Below are 17,547 nucleotides of genomic sequence, written 5' to 3'. Positions count from 1 at the left end.
AAAAAAAAGAAGAAAGAAAGAAAGAGAGAGAGAGAGAGAGATAGAGAGAGAGAGAGAGAGCTGCAGGTTACAGTGAAGAAGAAGAAGAAGGGAGACTGGGAGAGGAAAAGAAAGCAGAAAAAAATGCTGCAACAGAGGAAAGGAAGCAGAAAAAAAAAGGAAGAAGAAGAAGGTAGAACCGTAGAAGGGAGAGGAAAAGAAAAAAATTTCTCTTGGTACTGCAGTTCCACACTTCCAGCTGCAATAAGAAAAGAAAAAAGAAAAAAGAAAAAAGGGGGAAATAGAAGAGATTAAGAGAAAGAAGAAGAAAATTCAACAGGTAGAAACCGTAGAATGAAGAAGAATAAAGAAGGTGAAAAAAAATTAATAAATGCATCAAACGTTTCGGCCTTGGTCTGAGGAATGTTCGCCAGAGCAAGATCCAAAGGGGGGAGGAGGAAGGACTGCTGCATCAGCCCCAAAACCCTTGCACGATTTCTCAGTTACGTAATGTGATTTGTGTTTTTTTTTTTTTGTTGAGGCTTTCTATTTAAACACCCTTGATCCCATGCTTTTCATGTGTAAACTTCCCCATATACCTGCCAATCAATAAGATCTATATGGAATCAGTGGTAATATAGTTCAAAAAAAAAAAAAAAAGGGCATAAGGCGACCGCCTTGCCCATCAAGCGTCTAAGGCATTGCCTTATAGTGCCTTAACAGTTAAAGCGACTGCCTTACGTGCAGCCAATAATGCGGTGCACTGCCTTATGCTCCCAGTACTGCCTCAGCGCCTAGGCGTCATCTTACTAGCGCCTTGGCGACGCCTTAATAACTATTTTATGAATTGAGTTTATGTTTAAGAGCCTTAGGGCTGTGTGTGATTCTCCCCCCTCCCTGGTTGGATTTGTGCAATTGTGTGATCCCTTCTTATTCATTCTTTCTGTCCCTGAATTTGGTTTATATTGAATTTAGTAAAGATCCTGCTCGGGATTGGATCACTTGTGATTCAATCTAACATAACCTTTCCTTTTGCTAAGGAGTTGTTATCTGTTTAGTTATTGTTACCAATCCATCTCCTCCAGTTCTCCTTCAAGTTACCAAGCCTCATTTTTTTCCCTCTTATGGTCTTTTTTCTCCAGGTTTTTTTCATAATGAATCATAGGTAGCCAAAGTTTTATTAATAAAAGTCTAAGAAGAAACTAACTTCATAGGTTGAGGCACTGAGAAGATGATAGGAAGAGCTGTGCTCATTATGGTGGGAAGATATGCAGCAGTTTTGAATCGACAGTTTCTTGATTTGCCAATTTGTCTGGATGAGATCAATCATATGACTGGCAGACCAAACATGACAATCCATAAAGAACAAATTTGTTGATTTTTCCCCAAAAAGATTAACTTGAATTTGATCATTGCTTCTTCATTCTGCATGATGGATCAAATTCATTTCATCATCGTGCTTCGCAATATGCATTATTAATATTCATCTGTGAATACTTGTAAAAAGTTGATTTTTATTAGTAAACCATTTGCTTATTTTGCATTCTGTTTAGTTATAATCAAAGATTGAGGTCTTTGATGATTTGATCTATTCCCCTGTGAAGTGGCCTGACTGATTCTCAATTGTGATGCAGAGCTATACAATAGGTCAAATAACAGACAGAGAAGTAGGTGATGCCATCTGGAAAAATTTATTCCAGGGCAAGTTAACGTACTTGCATTGGAGTAAGGGAGAAGAGATGGCCCCGACGATAGGGGGCCAAGGGGGAACTCTTCTTGTTCGTAAACTGCCGAGCACAGATCCAACGTAATTCTACTATTGAATCATTTTTTTAACAGTTTTAAAGAGTTAATTTTCTTCTGATACTTCCTAGTTCAGGGGAGGTGTTTTTTATGATATCAAATGGGTGCTCATGTCATAAATAATTGCGTAGCACTGATTCTAAAGCAAATTTATGTTTAATTACTCTCTTTTGCTGAAATGTTGTTGCTCTCCTGTTGGGCAATTGATTGATTTTATTCTCTAATTTATTTATGGTCATGGCCTTTTAGATGTTTCTTTTCATTATAATTTTGTGATATTTAAAATTGTATAACTTCTCAAGTTCCCTTTTCCTACTTGTGACAATCCTGTAGGAGTGGAATTGGTTATTGCTGGAAAAGTTCTTTCCATGATTTACCTGGAATGAAGTAAGAAGTTGTTGGCTTCAGATTTTCTTTTGGAACTGTAACTTGTGGTTGCGGAAAACATAATGCCTGCCTTAGCATGGAAATATGATGCAACCTTGGCTTTAGTAACCCTAAATTATGTCTCTGTGGACCCACCAAAGCAATAAGAATTCCAAATTTAAGAAAATAATAGCAATTCCATAGTTAATTTGAAGTTAAGTTCAGAGTTCTTGAATAAGAAGAAGACAGCATCTTAATGAGGTATAATGGTAAATAATCCTGGGGAGGAGGGACTTATTTGGAATTTTGGCTAAAGGGAGAAAGGACGAGAATAACTTAAAACAGCAAGGTGGAAGAGGGAACCAGGTTGCGATTGCAGCAGCCCCTTACCCTTCAATTCATTCATGGATTTAGGGTTAAGATGGAAACTCCCAACTCTCTTGAACACAACCAGCAACAGACCCAAGAATCATCTATATAAAATTATAAAATTCCCTGAAGTCGGGTGGGCGGTAGTTCAAAACCTGCTCTAGTTGCAGTTTGTGTTTCTCACTGTAGTAGTGGTCTTCGGAAACAAGATTCTAGGAATATGGCCTCCTTTAGAAGAGAAACTTAGGCCCAAAATTTCATGGTAAACCGATTGCGCATCAAAGAGACCGAAATCAACGTTTAGGGCTGTAGAGTATCATCCAACAGGGTGGGAACAACAATAACAGTATAACAAACAAAGTAAAGGGAGATGAAAGAGGAGGTGTACCTGAGATAATGAAGAAGAGAAGTGAAAGCAAGGATAGAATAAGGAGGAGGAGATGGCAGATTAGCCTGATAACACAGCTACAAGGCTATACGGTAATCCAGTCTCAACTGTTATTCAATATTCATTTCATTCTCAATTGTATGGTAATCCAGTCTCAACCGTTGTTCAATATTCATTCCATTCTCAATGCTATTCCATTGATGGGTGATTACAACTTCTTGTGAGACTGCATAAATATAAAAATAGCTACTCAATCAAAGCTCTTACTATCTACTTCCCAAAAAAAAGGGAAAAAACTAGAACAAGTAAAAAATATCCCTAAATATTTTTATGGTGAAATTATAAGATGTCCGGATATGGATACATACATGAATATTTGTGAGGCAAAATGCATATACAACTCATAGGCTGTCCATCCTGGGACCAAGTTAGCTGTGGGTATCCTGCCAAAGTATAATCAAGTGATTCAAGTCCCTGAATCTCCCACCCAAGATTTTTATAAATTAAATGTAGTAATGAACTAAATTTAATGAATTTTTTAATGTTGAGACTTTTCTGTGGCAACATTGGTAGCATATAGTTCGTTTGTTACCATTCACAGAACATAGATATAGCATATGTTTAGGAGTTGAGAAAATGACCCATATCACAACCGGAAATTAGAAGTGTACGAAGTGAATATTCAGTATCAGATACCTATGTCTGTATCTAGTTTTATTGATAGTGGTAAAATAAGCATGTTTTGGTTTCTGTATCACATATGAAGTAGACATTTAACATGACCTTTTTTTTTTTGACAATTCTAGTAAAATCGTGAGAGTGCCTCTTTCTTGAATGCTTCTCAGTCGTGTTGTTCCAAATGTGTTTATTACCTCGTGGAAATCTCAAGTGTCTTTGCATATTGTGATCTCGTTGTTGTCAGTACCATAATCCAAGCCTTGACTAGGTGGTTTGGGTATGCCCAATACTTCTTATGCTGTTTGGTGTGGCTTTCAAGTCTTTTTTCACTACCTCAAGCCACTTCCATTTCAACTGTCTCCAGCAACCAGCACCCAGCATGATAACAGAAGAACTATAAGTGTAAGTCAACTCCCTGAATCAACTCCGTCACTATGCACTATGCAGATAAGCCTCTTCCATGGAGATAGCTCTTTGAGAAGGAGAAGAAGGTGGAGGAGCAGAAATAGCTGTTGGAAAGGTTTTTAAACTGAATTGTGTCGTAGAATCAAATGAGGTATTATTGAATCAAATCAGGATTCTTATCATAAGGTTTGAAATGATTCCCCAAACAATTGAAAAAAATACAGAAAATTTGCATAAAAATCTGAAATAATAAAAAGATGAATTATCCATAATTTAGTGCATAACTGTGAACTGAAAATCAATGGTGTTTGGAAGCTCATACGTCAATATCGATATTGTTACTGGATTCACATTGCAGTACTTCAAACATAAAAATCCATAAATGAGGAAGGGTAACAGCCAGAAACTATTTAGAAAACCAAGAAATGTCAGTCTCCACCAAAACCTCTTAAATCACCTCCATCTGAAACTTCTAAGGGTTACAAACAGTATCAAACTCCATTAAATATTGAAGGAGATATCTTAGTTTTGGGTTTTGGGGAAGGAAGGCTTGAAAATCTCCAATTCTTGCTCATAGGAACTCAAAACAGAAAAAGAGGGCCTTTAAAATCCTTACACAAGTGTTAAGAGGTGTAAAAGAAAAGGAAAGATTGATCTTTTTCCTTTACTCCTCCCCTTCCCTCCCATAAAAAAAGGAAAAAATTGAAAGAAGCATAAAAAGTAAACCAAAAAAAAAAGTTTTATGTGACAGAGTCTGACTAATTTCCACGAAGTCATCCTGTCGCTATCTTTAGGACTCGTTTGAGTTGTAAGTGATTTATGATTCAGTTGCCAAGTTGTTACCAATTCCAATCATCATGTGACCCAGCAGATGACTGAATTGGGTGGGCATAGAATCCTACTGAATTTAGGATTTAAAGGGTGAATCGGACTGATTTAAAAACAAAGGTTGCTGGAAGGAGAAGAGAGAGGACCTTTTGGTGGTGGTAACACAATATTGGCTGTGCAGTTCTTTCTCCTTCCTTTGGTAGTGGCAGCTGTTGCAGTCCTCGTCTCCATTCTGCCCCCCCCCACCCCCACCAAAAAAAAAAAGATGGGGAAAGAGGTTGGGGGCTGGATGACTGCTTCATGCAAATTAGAAAATTGGTTGCCGGTGTATTTTACATGTCTGATTGATGATTAGGTGGTCAGTTAGGTGTCAATTACATGGTCCTCGTAGTGACTTAAAAATAAATGACATGGTTCATAACTCAATACAAGGAAGCCAGTTTATGTGTACTTCTAACGGAGATGCATGGATGAGATCTTGGCTCATGTCTTGGTTTAAGTTCTAAACTTGTGCATTGCGTTTTAATGGATTTCCATTAGATTAGGACATAGTGCTGCATTATAAAACATTGACGGTCTTTTGAGACTCTTACATGCTTATTCTATTTGCTTTCTTAAATACACATTTATGCACAGCTTTCTGACACTGCAAATTTAATTTCTATCCTAGGCGTGTTTTTGTTGGAGATGTAGTTGTCATGAAGGACCCTGAAAATTCAGATAATTATTTGGTCAGAAGGTTGGCTGCCGTCGAAGGATATGAGATGGTGTCTGTTGATGAAAAAGATGAGCCTTTTGTTCTTGAAAAGGATGAATGTTGGGTAACTTCTGACAATGAATCCTTGAAGCCCAAGGTATGGGCCATTTTCTTATTTGGTTGTTCTTAATGGGATTGATTGCAGGATCTATTGAGCATCCGAGCTCCAATAAATTACACGTCTATGCATCGTTTGGATATTGAGAACGTACAAAATGGGAACATTTCAGTTGTCTACTAATAATATTTTTAGAGGGGCAATGTAGTGTCTTGGCACTCAGACATCCTTGAGCACCAAGACATGAATATACATGCATATGTTGATATGCAGCAAGCCTGTGAGAAGATTGGATAACATATTTAGGGATCTGCAACCATTTAGTCTCCCTGTACCCTTCCGATGTTGTACAGATTTCCTTCGAAGTTCTAGTTTTGTCTCCTGGTTAGATGGGCCACCACTGTCCAATCTCATTAGTTTCATGCTTCAAGAAGATTTTTTTCCCATTTGTGATTTTTAAGATAATTAGAATTATCTCTGTATTTATCCCATAGAAAAATTAACAGAAAACTTCACATGAATTTTTTCACGGTAATATATGTGAACTGTAATATTATACACCAATAATACAAAACAAGAAATACGTTTTAAGCCACAGCTTAAAAAAATAGCTAAGAAAGCAGCAGATTGTGGCAGTATCATTTGAGTAATACCCCCAATCGTTATGGGGTATGGTCCCTATGGCAACAGCCATGAGATTTGAGTTTAAATTTTTCCTTGGATTGCCAGGGACAATGAAAATAGTCTATGTTAGATGGTTAAATTGCTTTGAATGAAATAACCATTTCCCTGCAAAAATTTCTACTCTCAGGTGGAGATTAACTTTCAGAGTATTTGCATTGCTAGATTCCTATCTTCAATTGTATGGACCAGATCCATCCTCAGGGTCAACTGTTGTTTTAAGAATGTATATTATATGTGTATAGATATATAGGGGGAATGTTCTCTACGGAGGAATGTAGTTCTTGCGCGTGCACGAGGGCCTATGTGAGCACACGAGGAAGCATCCACAGAGGAATCATTTTACCTTTCATGAGGGGCGGGGCAGTCATTTTGCCCCCTACCCCCATGGGTGTCTGGACACAGGGGCCACAATCCCCCACATAAAACATTTACCTATATATATATCTATATACATCAGATTACAGGATCGAGATATGCTAAAATCCAGGGAAATAGGGATCTCCTGGTTCTGTATAGCAATCAGAACGAGATAGGTGCAATACCTTACTCCAATCCAGCAAGGAGACTAACACTGAGATGGGTGCAATACCTTACTCAGAACTAAATTTGTGCTAAATTAAAATAAACAAGTAAAGAATAAAACCATAAACTGAAAATAAAGGATATGGAATTGCAGAAAATAAAAGCTGCTTAACTAGATCTATTACTTGGAATCAAGAGGCACGACTGTAGGCTTTGATCCAAGGATAGAACAAGAAGCTGCTATATGCAGATGCAGAAAGCTAATAATGCAATAAAAAAAAAATACTTTGAAATATATTTGAAAGTAAAGATTACAATATTTGGAGATAGGTTTGGGTAGGCTTGGGTTGGAGGATTTGAGAAGAAGAAGGATGTTTGGGTAGGAGTCTTTGAGCTATCGGTAGCTAACCTTTGAAGGACGATCAGACTTGAGATGATCGGAGCCTGATGATGCAGACTGGCGATGTGCTCGGAGAGATCTTGGAAGAACTTGTGGAAACTCAGCTTGCTTCGGAGCTTCTCTCTCTAAGTTCTAAGTTTGGAGTTCTGAAATTTTCAAGTGATTTGGGAGAAGGGGTGATGCTCCTTTTATAATGTAAGGAGGCTCATTTGAATTACATGTGGGTTTGGATTACATTTGGGTTTCATTTGGTACTATACCAAATTAGGAACTATTTGACATTTCATTTTTCGCTATTTGGAACTGTGCACTTAAATTTGTATTTGAAGTGAACAATTACTGCCGACAATCGTGGAACTGTTGGCGCCGAAAGTTGGAGTTGCTATCAACCAATGATTTGGAATCTTTTATGATCTTACCACGGCATTCCACGTGTCAGAGACACTGTTCTCCGTATTGGTTTGATCAAGAGGTTTGTATCCTATTTGTTTAGGCCGGATATTGGCCGGACTATCCTTTGACCTGGGATAGTAACAGTACCTCCTTTCCTTAATAGGTTGTCCGAGGTTATTTGACTAGGTGTAGTTTCACGACGACACCCGTCGGCTAGTTTATGACCGTCCTAGCAGACGTTTTGGACCAAACTTAGGGTTTGGTAGAAGAAGACTTTGTATTGGCAACCCGGCGGGATCGTCGGGAAGTAACTTCTTTGAATTTGCTGGAGGAGGATGCCTTGGAGCTGGCAGGCTCAAAGTCAGGGTCAACCTCATATGGATCTTGCCCATAGCAGAGTTCATGGGCAGGAATGGATCCTTGGATGGATTTGAGACTGTAGGCACCGTCACTGGAGCCTTCATTGTCTTCATTGTCTGAGTCAGATCCGAGTTCGGTTAGACGAGCCCGAAGGGCTTCCTTCTCACTTTTGATGCTTGATTTTGAGGTGGTTTGGATTGTTGGAACAGGTTGAAGACCTGTGAGGCTTTTGATTAACGCCGTCCGTTCACATGTGGAGACGTCACAGTTGTCCCACCATTTGACAGTAAAAGACCGGCAGAGGACTGGAGTAATCCAGTCATTAACCTGGTAATCATAAATTTGATATTCCCAGAACAATATCCATGCAAGACGGCAATGGAGAAAGAACCGGAGAAGATCAGGTTGGTGAGGTTGAGGGGTAGTGTTTTGGCAGAATGTTTGGAAGGAGTCTTGGATTTGAGGTGGCAGGATTTCTACCATAGGACCATATTGATCTCACCATTTGGGAAACCAGAGGGGAGTTTGATTATTGAATCTGTATTCAAAACAGAAAAACCAAGAGTGGCGGTTGATCCTGTTTTGGAAACAGAAAGCTTTGTACCAAGCATCTTGGTAGTCAAGGTAAGTAAAATTTTGTGGGGAAAAAGTATTTGAGAAGCTTCTTTGATTAAGGGGATGAGTGCCCCAGTCTTGCAGTGAAAGAATTTTGCATATGGTTACAGTTGTATGTGTAACCAAAGTTGGGTCATTCTTGTCATAGTTGAGTTTGAATCTGACAGAGTCAGTTTCTACGAGGATATATTCGTAGAATTCTTGATTTTTTGCAGAGGCGGCGGAAAAGTGATGCCACCTTTTGTAGAAAATTTTTTGTGCCAATATGACGGGTGAGTCGACATATTTGTACAGGGGTTCTTCAATAGTGAAGAGGTCTTCTTTGCATGGTTTTTCATGGTATTGGCTTTTAAGTTTGGATCCTTGGGCTGTTTGTAGAGGTTTGGCTTGTGTGGTTTGGAGGCTAGAGCTGGCCTTGTTTGTGGTTTGAATGGGTCCTGCTGCTGAGACGGCTACCACAACATGGGAATAAGAAGTTTTTGTAGTAGCCATCTGGGATTGGCTACGGGTGACAATTTGGTGTGAAGGTGCAGCAGAGTCTGCGGAGGCACCATAGCTAGATTTGGTTTTGACAATGGAATTTGAGGATGCGGACTCCTTAGGGGGAGCCATCCTGATTAGGTTGATTTGAGGAGTCTGGCCCTGTAGGAATTCACGGGTAAGAAAGTCAGGAACATAATTGGATTCTCCTTTAATGTATTCTATTTGAAATTCAAAAATTGATAATAAAGCTTGCCATCGGGCAAAAATTTGTTTTGATGCAAGGTTTGAAACATCATTTTGTAAAACATATTTAGCTGCACTGCAATCAACACGAACTAAAAATGGTTTATTTAGTAATGTATTTTGAAATTTTTGTATGCAGAGAACAATTGATAAGATTTCCTTTTTGATAGTACTGTAATTCTTTTGAGCAGAATTCCAGATACCAGAAGTAAATTGGACTAATTGTTCTTTGTTATTATCGGGAAGTCTTTGTTTGAGAATTCCTCCATATCCAATATCTGAGGCGTCAGTTTCGACTATCTTAAAAGCCTCAGGGTTAGGGATAAATAAACAGGGGATTTCTTTGACGAGTTTTTTGATTGTTTGAACGGCCGTAGTTTGGGTTTGTGACCAGGGTGTTGGTTTCTTTTTAAGCCGAAGGTATAGAGGTTCGGCAATTTTACTAATTTGAGGAAGAAAATCACGAACATAATTTAAGCTTCCTAAAAATCTTTGCAGTTGAGTTTTATCAAAGATTTGATCAGGGAATTTTTCACCAAAGGTGATGGCACGATCGATAGGGGTAAGGGTACCTTTTTCGATAAAGTGACCAAGGAACCTAACTTTGGTAAGGAAGAATTCCATTTTCCTTTTTGATAAAACAAGACCATTTGATTTAATAATTTGATAAAACGTTCTTAGGTGTTTGAAGTGTTGTTCAACAGAATTTGAGAAAACCAGGACATCATCAATATAGACAATGGTGAATTGTCCATAAGGATTGAATATGTCATTCATGATTTTTTGAAATTCACTGGGGGCATTTTTGAGGCCGAATGGCATGACGTTCCATTCATATAGGCCAAAGGGGGTTGTGAAGGCGGTTTTATAACGATCCTTATCTTGGATTTGGATCTGCCAGAAACTAGACTTCATGTCGAATTTTGAAAAGATTTTTGCCTGATAAATTCTTTGTAAAAGATCTTTTTGGTTTGGGATTGGATATCTGACCCATTGGAGGGCATCATTTAAGGGTTTGTAATTAACTACTAACCGGGGAGTATCTCTTTCTATTTCAGCAACCTTATTGACATAGAAGGCTGTACAACTCCAAGGTGAGGTACTAGGTCGTATGAGTTTTTTGGTTAAGAGATCATTAATCTCTTCTTTGCAAGTCTCAAGGAGAGTTTGATTCATTTGGGCTGGTCGAGCTTTTGTGGGGATTTGAAGATCTGAGAACCCAGTAGCATATGGTAGGGAAACCATATGCTGCTTACGGTGCCAGAAGGCATTAGGAACATCAGAACAAAGATTGGATTCAAATTTTGATTTAATTTGATTAATCTGATGTATGGTTTTTGGATTTTTAAGATGATCAGAGATTCTTTCATGGAGAAGCTCTGTTTTGAGAAAATTTAATTGTTTAATTTTTCTAATACTTTGATCATTAGAATTTTGGGCTTGTAAGAATGGGAAGACAATTTTTTGTCCTTGAAATTTTGTGGAAATCCCATCTTGAGTTATCTTAAATGGTTTGATTTTCTCAAGGAAAGGTTGGCCAAGAATTATGGTTTGGTCAAGGTCTTTTGCAAGGATAAAAGTTTGGGGAAGGCAAAGGCCTTGGTTACAAACATGGGTGTTTGAAAGTTTGTATTGGACATTCAACCTAGATCCATTAGCCGTGTTAAGGCGTTGGGTTGTTCGTTCATAGAACTGAGTTGGAATAGCTCCTTCGTTGATACAGTTGGCATTAGCACCAGAATCAACTAAGGCAATGGCAGAAAATTTGAATGAAGCATTAACAACTAAGGTTATGCGAACATACCAATTTTGACAAGTTATGGTAGCCACAAAACCAGGGATTGTAGGGTTTGGTGCATTAATCTCTTGATTTGCAAAAGGATTTATTAATGGTTCGTTGTTTGAAGTTGAAGCTTGTTGTCTGTTTAAGAGGGCTATTTGTTGTTTAATTTGTTTTATCTCGTACTGCAAAGATGCAGTAGTAGTTTCAAGGGATTTGATCCGACCAGAATGATCAGGAATAATGGGTTTTGATATTTTATCAAACTTTTGCATGATTTGGTGGAGGTTGTATGGTTGAGGAGGATTTTGGGTAGAAACATTGTTTCTGAGATGCTCAAGGCAGGCCTTCTTTTGTTCTGGGTCTGCTAAGCTATCGATATAATCGAAAATATTTGAATTTGGTGATGCACGGAGCATCCGGACAGATTTGGGAACATAGTCTTCGCAGCTAAGACCAATAATGCAAGAATCACAATTACAAGCTTGAAAATTCTCATTATTGGATGAACTGGAAGAATTATGTTCAGAGGCTTGAATTTGATTAAGTTTATAATTTTCATCCTCAGAAGAAGATGAAGTTTCTTGGAATAAGGCAAGGATTTGTGTTTTATCTTGTTCGGAGATTTGTAAAGAGTTGATTTTGTTTGAGACTCTACAAAATTTGGCGATATGGTCGGGTTTACCACATCGAAAACAACCTTTAGAGGATTTGTCTGGTTTTGGGTTTTTTAAATTTTTAGGTGCCTTGAAAGGTTTTTTATATTTATTATATTTTGGTTTTGAAGGAGTTTTATGATAAAACTCAGGGGTCGTAAATGGTTTATGAGACACATTTTTTAGATTTGTGGAAATTTTTATAAAATTTGCGAGAGGGCTTGTGCTTGTGTTTTGATGGAGGTCTGAGAGGTGCAAATCCAAATTGTTCACAGAATCCTCCTAACTCACGTTTGTAGAACTTGTTTTCTTTATGTATTTGTTTCTTTAATCTAATATCAGTACAGAGGGCTAGGCCTTCTTCATGAATTAGACTAATAATTTGGCCATAGGACATTTGATCATAGGGAATAATCCCATCATTTTCTTTCCTAAGGCGTTGTTTGATTTTTTCAGAAAACAAAGTTGGTAAGCCTGTAAGGAATTTTTCTTTCCAACAGGGAAGGTTTGCGTCAAGTCTGGTTAATACTTTGGTTAAGAATGTGTCTTTGTACCATTTGAAATCATGTAATTTCTTACATCTAAGGTTTGATAATTGTTCAGTTGTTCTGTCTTTGAGACGAGAAGGGTTTCCTAAAAAATAATTTGCAATGCTGAAAATAAGGGTATTAACAACATCCTCAATAGGAATACCTTCACCATCAAGAAGGGGAACACCTTCAGGTGTGATTTGAACAGCCATTAAAATTTCTGTTTTTTGGACATCAGTCAGGACATAATCCCACCAACCTTTGAGTTGGCCTGTAAAGCCAGAAACAAGCAAAGTAGCCACAACACTATCAGGTGTATTCTTGATACGGTGTGCGTTGCTAACCATGGTCATTTCTTGGAGTTTGTTCATGAGATTATGTTCAGACAGACCATCTATGTTTCATTCATAGATGATACCACTTTGGTAGGAAGCCTGAGGAGCAATTCCTCTAGCTTCAATTTGTAGGTCAGGGAAGATCGGATGTTGGTTTGAGCTTTGACCAATTTGGTTAATTTTGGGGAATTCTTCTTCGTCAGAACTTGAGGAAGTGTCTGAAGAACATCCTATGATGGTACGAACACCTCTATTATTTGACTCAGCTGAAGGTTCATTTGAGGGCTGATTTTGGACGGGTGTTTGTGGTTCAGTTAAATGTGCTTCAGCAGTATTAAGGATTGTTAAACGTTGGTTTATTTGATCTAAAACAAAAGATTTGTTAAGAGCGAGTTGTTTTTGAGGAATATTATATGGTTTGAATAAAGAAATGGAAGTTGGAACCTGAGCTGGTGTCATAGATGACGAAGCTATAGGTTTTGGTTGGACCAGGTTCTCAACCCTAGAAAGCTGATTACCTATTGTTTGAAGACTTAAATTTGCAAAGTTTAATTGTTCAATTTGTCTTCTATTTGGGTCTTCTTGATCAGCAATTTTGAATGGAGAAGCAGTTATTTCATTATTTTTGTAGTTATGTTTGATGTTTTCCACTGGGGGATGGATAGCATTAGTTGTTGGACCATCATAAAGGGTCCAGGCTTTGTGGGAAGTAGTTTGGGTACACACTTGATTATGCCATGGATAATGGATGTTGTTATCCTGGGCATAGATATCAAAGTATGTAAAGAAGAAAACATCTGTTTTAAGATTTGTCATAAAATTATACCAATTTGTTCGGATTTGGGCTTGTTGTTCAAGATTAAAAGTTCTTAAGAACCATTCACGTTTCTCTTTGTTCTTAAGGGATTCAAAATCTGTTCGAAGTAAAGGTTTGTTAATTTGATAATTGGTTTCTATTTGAATCATATAGACTCCAGGATTTTTGGAATTACGAGGAGGAGGTTCAACCTCAGATTGAGTAGGAGACCTCTGATCAGGGGCCTCAGAAGGGGTTGTTTCAGGAACAGTAGAGGTTGTTTCGTATGTTCCATGAACAATATTTTGATTAGTTTGAGTTCCAACAAGGTTGGGGATAGGTGGAGTAGTCCTAGTTTGAGATACCCATTGGTTTAAGTCAGAAGAAGCCGATGCTTCAGAACATGACCTTCTTGAGCTTTGGTAGACAGGAGGGGGAGCTTGTCTGTTAAACCTAATGGCAACTAATCCGTCTGAATCCTGGGAAATAGAACGGATACTTGTGTTTGAAACTTGAGGGGGAATCGCAGTTGTCTGAAGCTGCCATTCCTCAGGGAAAGAAATATCTTTCCAGCGGCAAAGTTTGGGGTAGACAATTTGACCCTGAATACAATCAGTTTCAAGGTAAAGGGTTTGGCCTTTTGAAGATGTTCGTTTGGCACGGGGTTGGACCAATTTCATAGCTTTGTATTTTATGCGATGGATAATGGAAATTGGAATGGTTCCATGCATTAATTTGTAACCATGAGTTTTAAGGTTAAGTTTGAGTGAATGTAAAATATTTGGGTCCTCTAGAGCTATGGACATATCTGGATAGACATTGAAATGGACAGGTCCATAACAAAGACTAGTTTCAATGGCTCCCAGAAGGGAATCATTGAACTCAAGGAATCTTTGGTCACGAAGGGCTAACAACATGGAAGTGTTAAGACCTTCTCGGTGAAGGGGTTTGATGGCCACTTGGACTAAGCCAATATGGACATAATTATATTTGCGGTCTTTGTATAATTCTTGTAAGGTGATTGGGTCAAAAAGTTGGATTTCTTGTGTTTGAGGGGTAAAATTAATAGTTTGTTCTATGGTCTTGACTGTTTCGAGTCCGAACCAGTCTCGATCATAGAGATCATTTCTTGAAATCTTTGGCATATCCCAACTTCGAAGTCGTCGGTTAATTCTTGAGGTTTGTTCATCATAATCAAGCACATTAGAACTTGTGCTTGCCTCACCTGCCGATCTCATCGACATGGAGCGGGGTAAACGATTCATAATTTGAGAATTCTTAAACTTGGGGTAACCACCTAAGTCTAAGTTTTAAGATGGTATTTCCAACATAACTTGGGCACAAACGTGGTCTTACACTCTTCTGCCACTCCTCCCAAGAGTCCAAAGGCATATAATGCGTCGAAAAACTTAAGAAATAAAATGATTACACAAAAGAAAAGAAATCTGTAAAGAAATAAACCGAATCCACCACCACCGTGGCTCTGATACCAGATTACATATATATATATATATATATATAGATAGGATTCATTAATCTTTGGTCAGGTCCTGATGGTTTTTCTACTTATTTTGGACAGGAAGCCAAGGACAGTAGGACATTTGGCCCTGTTCCTATGACAAATATTGTTGGTAGAGTCATATATGAGATGCGAACAGCTGTTGATCATGGCCCTGTACAAAACAGGTTAGCTACCGGAACTAATACTAAATGCCATGGTCCATTTCCTCGTACCTATCAATAGATGATAAATTTAGTGGCTATGCTCAAATTTGTATTTCTCATTTATGATGTTCTCTAATCTCTACCAGTCATTTCGGTATGCGAAAGGATTCACCAGTGTTGGAAGTTGAATTGGATGTTGATGAGATGGCTAAGAGTGCTAGATCATAGACTGCATGGACCCAAAAAAATGTTGTGAACTCTCTCTCACTCGATCTTATGTGTTAATCCCTGGCCATTCATTTATTAGATGCATGTTCTATGTACCTGCTGCTGGAGAGGACGAAAATTAATAAAATGAGATCAAGCTTTCTTCTCAGTTTGTCGGTACGGAGAACTGAGTAATTAATTATACTACTCCTAATACTCAGGTGGCAATTGGGAACTAATCCTTTTCCTTAGCTCTTCCTGTTTTCTTTTTCTTTTGGTTGTGTTGATTGAGAATTTTGAGCCAACTTGTAATGAATTTTGCTCACCACTCTTGTTGCAACTGTGGAGTTAGGAAACCAAATGAATCAAAGTTGTTGCTAATGCTTGTGTTAATGTATGATGTTAGTTGTAGCCAATCTCTTGCGCGAGTTTAACCACACAACTGGAAAGAAGTTCACTTACCTTGCAGCTTTACTTGATTCCTGCACTGCAAAATTGAGACTAAGGCTTTGTAAAACAGAGACCATCAATAGAATTCCAGGCAAATTTAATCGAATCAGCGAAAATTAATTTCGGTTTCATTGTCTCTCGATCTTTTTTAGCTCCCCAAGACCTTTTCTACTGTCATTATGGTAAGGTTCTCTGAGCCAACTGTATACTAGCATCCTCTATCTGTATCTCTCATTTTTACACATTAAATGTCATCCCTACTCTCATATATTTATGAAACTGTTTCGTCGGTCCTCATTGGTGCGCCTTTACTGCTTGCTCAGCGATTCTCCCATTATTGAATCATCAGGAAAAACTCATCTTGGAGAATATTTGGAGAATGCCTTAAGGTAGTTTGATCCAAAGATTGAAGCCTCGGGAAGCAACCAACAGACTTCTGAAAATTTGAAAAGTCTAAAAACAAGGGAAAAAGAAAATGAGTTTGCATTAAGGCTATGTTCGTTAGACAAGAAAAAAAATAAAAAACATATTTTCTCTCTCCAAATTCAATTTCCTCTTATTTTTTTTCCATTTTTCCTTTCTTGGCTTCCAAACATGGCATTATTGTTAATAAAAGCAGCCACCCTTGGTCATTGCTTCGGTGAGTAAATTCCTTTAGGCTATGTTTGGAAGCCAAGAAAAGTAAAGAAAAAAAAAAGAATTTAAAGAGAGAGATGGACTCATAAAAATTATAAGTCCACAATGATTTTTATATTTTTGTCTGAATTTTTCCTTTCCTTCTCTTGGCTTACAAAAATAGCCTTAGAGCCTGAGAAGCTGTTAGGCTCTGCATGGGTCTAAACGCTTCTGGATGACTTGGGGGGTCTTATAGCGGTGGACTTTGGTGCCAACTTTGGTTTTTTTTTTTTTAATCAAAAATACAAAAAAAACTCCATTAATTAAGATATGAAAGAACATTGTTAGTGTTGTTAATATAAAATCTATTGTTCATAGCCTTTTTGGCTAATTTCTGCATTAAGAAGAGCATATCGTTGTTGGTCCTGAGTCCAAACGTGGTTTTGAACAAAATATTATGAACATCTACCAATAAAGCTATTGAGCTCCATGGTGCCACCTTTGTTGAAGGAGAGAGTTACACAAGGCTTATAGTCCTAGAAGAGGGATTCTGAAGCATGCATGGCTTGCAATACTGTTACTGCGATCTTCAGGGGTTAGGTCATTGACATAAAAAACTGCTCTATAAAGTTGGGTTGCAGCATTGACCAGATGTCTACAGTCCACTAGCAAATGAGTCCGGAGATCAAATTTAAAGGCCATAGAGCGAAAAAGCTGTTCTAGAAAAGATTAAATAAAAAAGGGGGAAAATAATACTATCCAGTTGTGCGGTTGTGCCTTCTATGCCAAGACATGGGATGTCTTGAAAAGATGCCGTTATCTTCAGGTTGGATGCTTGTGCATGCACTCTTACTAACCCAGGCGCAGTGGACATGTGACAAGATAGCATTCATTCTCTTATAACAAAAGAAAAAAAAAAGTCGGTGTTCCCATTGAGTGATGGTTCTTGCATTAAAGGTAATTCCCACTTCATAATCTTCTTTGCTGATGGCATGTTCGTCTTTTGTCGGGCAAATGATGATGATGCGTCTACCATCAAGTGCATCATTGATATTTTCTTAGACTTATCAGGTGCCATTACAGTTAACCTTGATAAAAGTTGTGTTACTTTTCGCTCCAGTGTCAATCCCAGAAATTCCATTTGCAACATTTTTGGGATTAAGGAGATGTCTCATGAATCCA

At 38.0% G+C, this 17,547-nt stretch overlaps 1 protein-coding gene across 1 annotated transcript in view; it reads left to right on the top strand.

Moving 5' to 3' along the window:
- The window catches only part of LOC122070625, a 32,061-nt gene extending 16,380 nt beyond the window's left edge, over nt 1–15,681 (top strand). The window contains exons 2-5 of the mRNA XM_042634814.1: nt 1,614–1,786; nt 5,487–5,670; nt 15,008–15,114; nt 15,240–15,681. Of these exons, the coding sequence (XP_042490748.1) occupies nt 1,614–1,786; nt 5,487–5,670; nt 15,008–15,114; nt 15,240–15,321 (546 nt within the window). The 3' untranslated portion in view covers nt 15,322–15,681. The remainder of the gene's footprint in view (nt 1–1,613; nt 1,787–5,486; nt 5,671–15,007; nt 15,115–15,239) is intronic.
- The last annotated feature ends 1,866 nt before the right edge of the window (nt 15,682–17,547 follow it).

The sequence above is a fragment of the Macadamia integrifolia genome, unplaced genomic scaffold (assembly GCF_013358625.1).
Source record: "Macadamia integrifolia cultivar HAES 741 unplaced genomic scaffold, SCU_Mint_v3 scaffold955, whole genome shotgun sequence".
NCBI classification, from domain to species: domain Eukaryota; kingdom Viridiplantae; phylum Streptophyta; class Magnoliopsida; order Proteales; family Proteaceae; genus Macadamia; species Macadamia integrifolia.
This window is presented reverse-complemented; position numbering and strand designations above follow the sequence as displayed.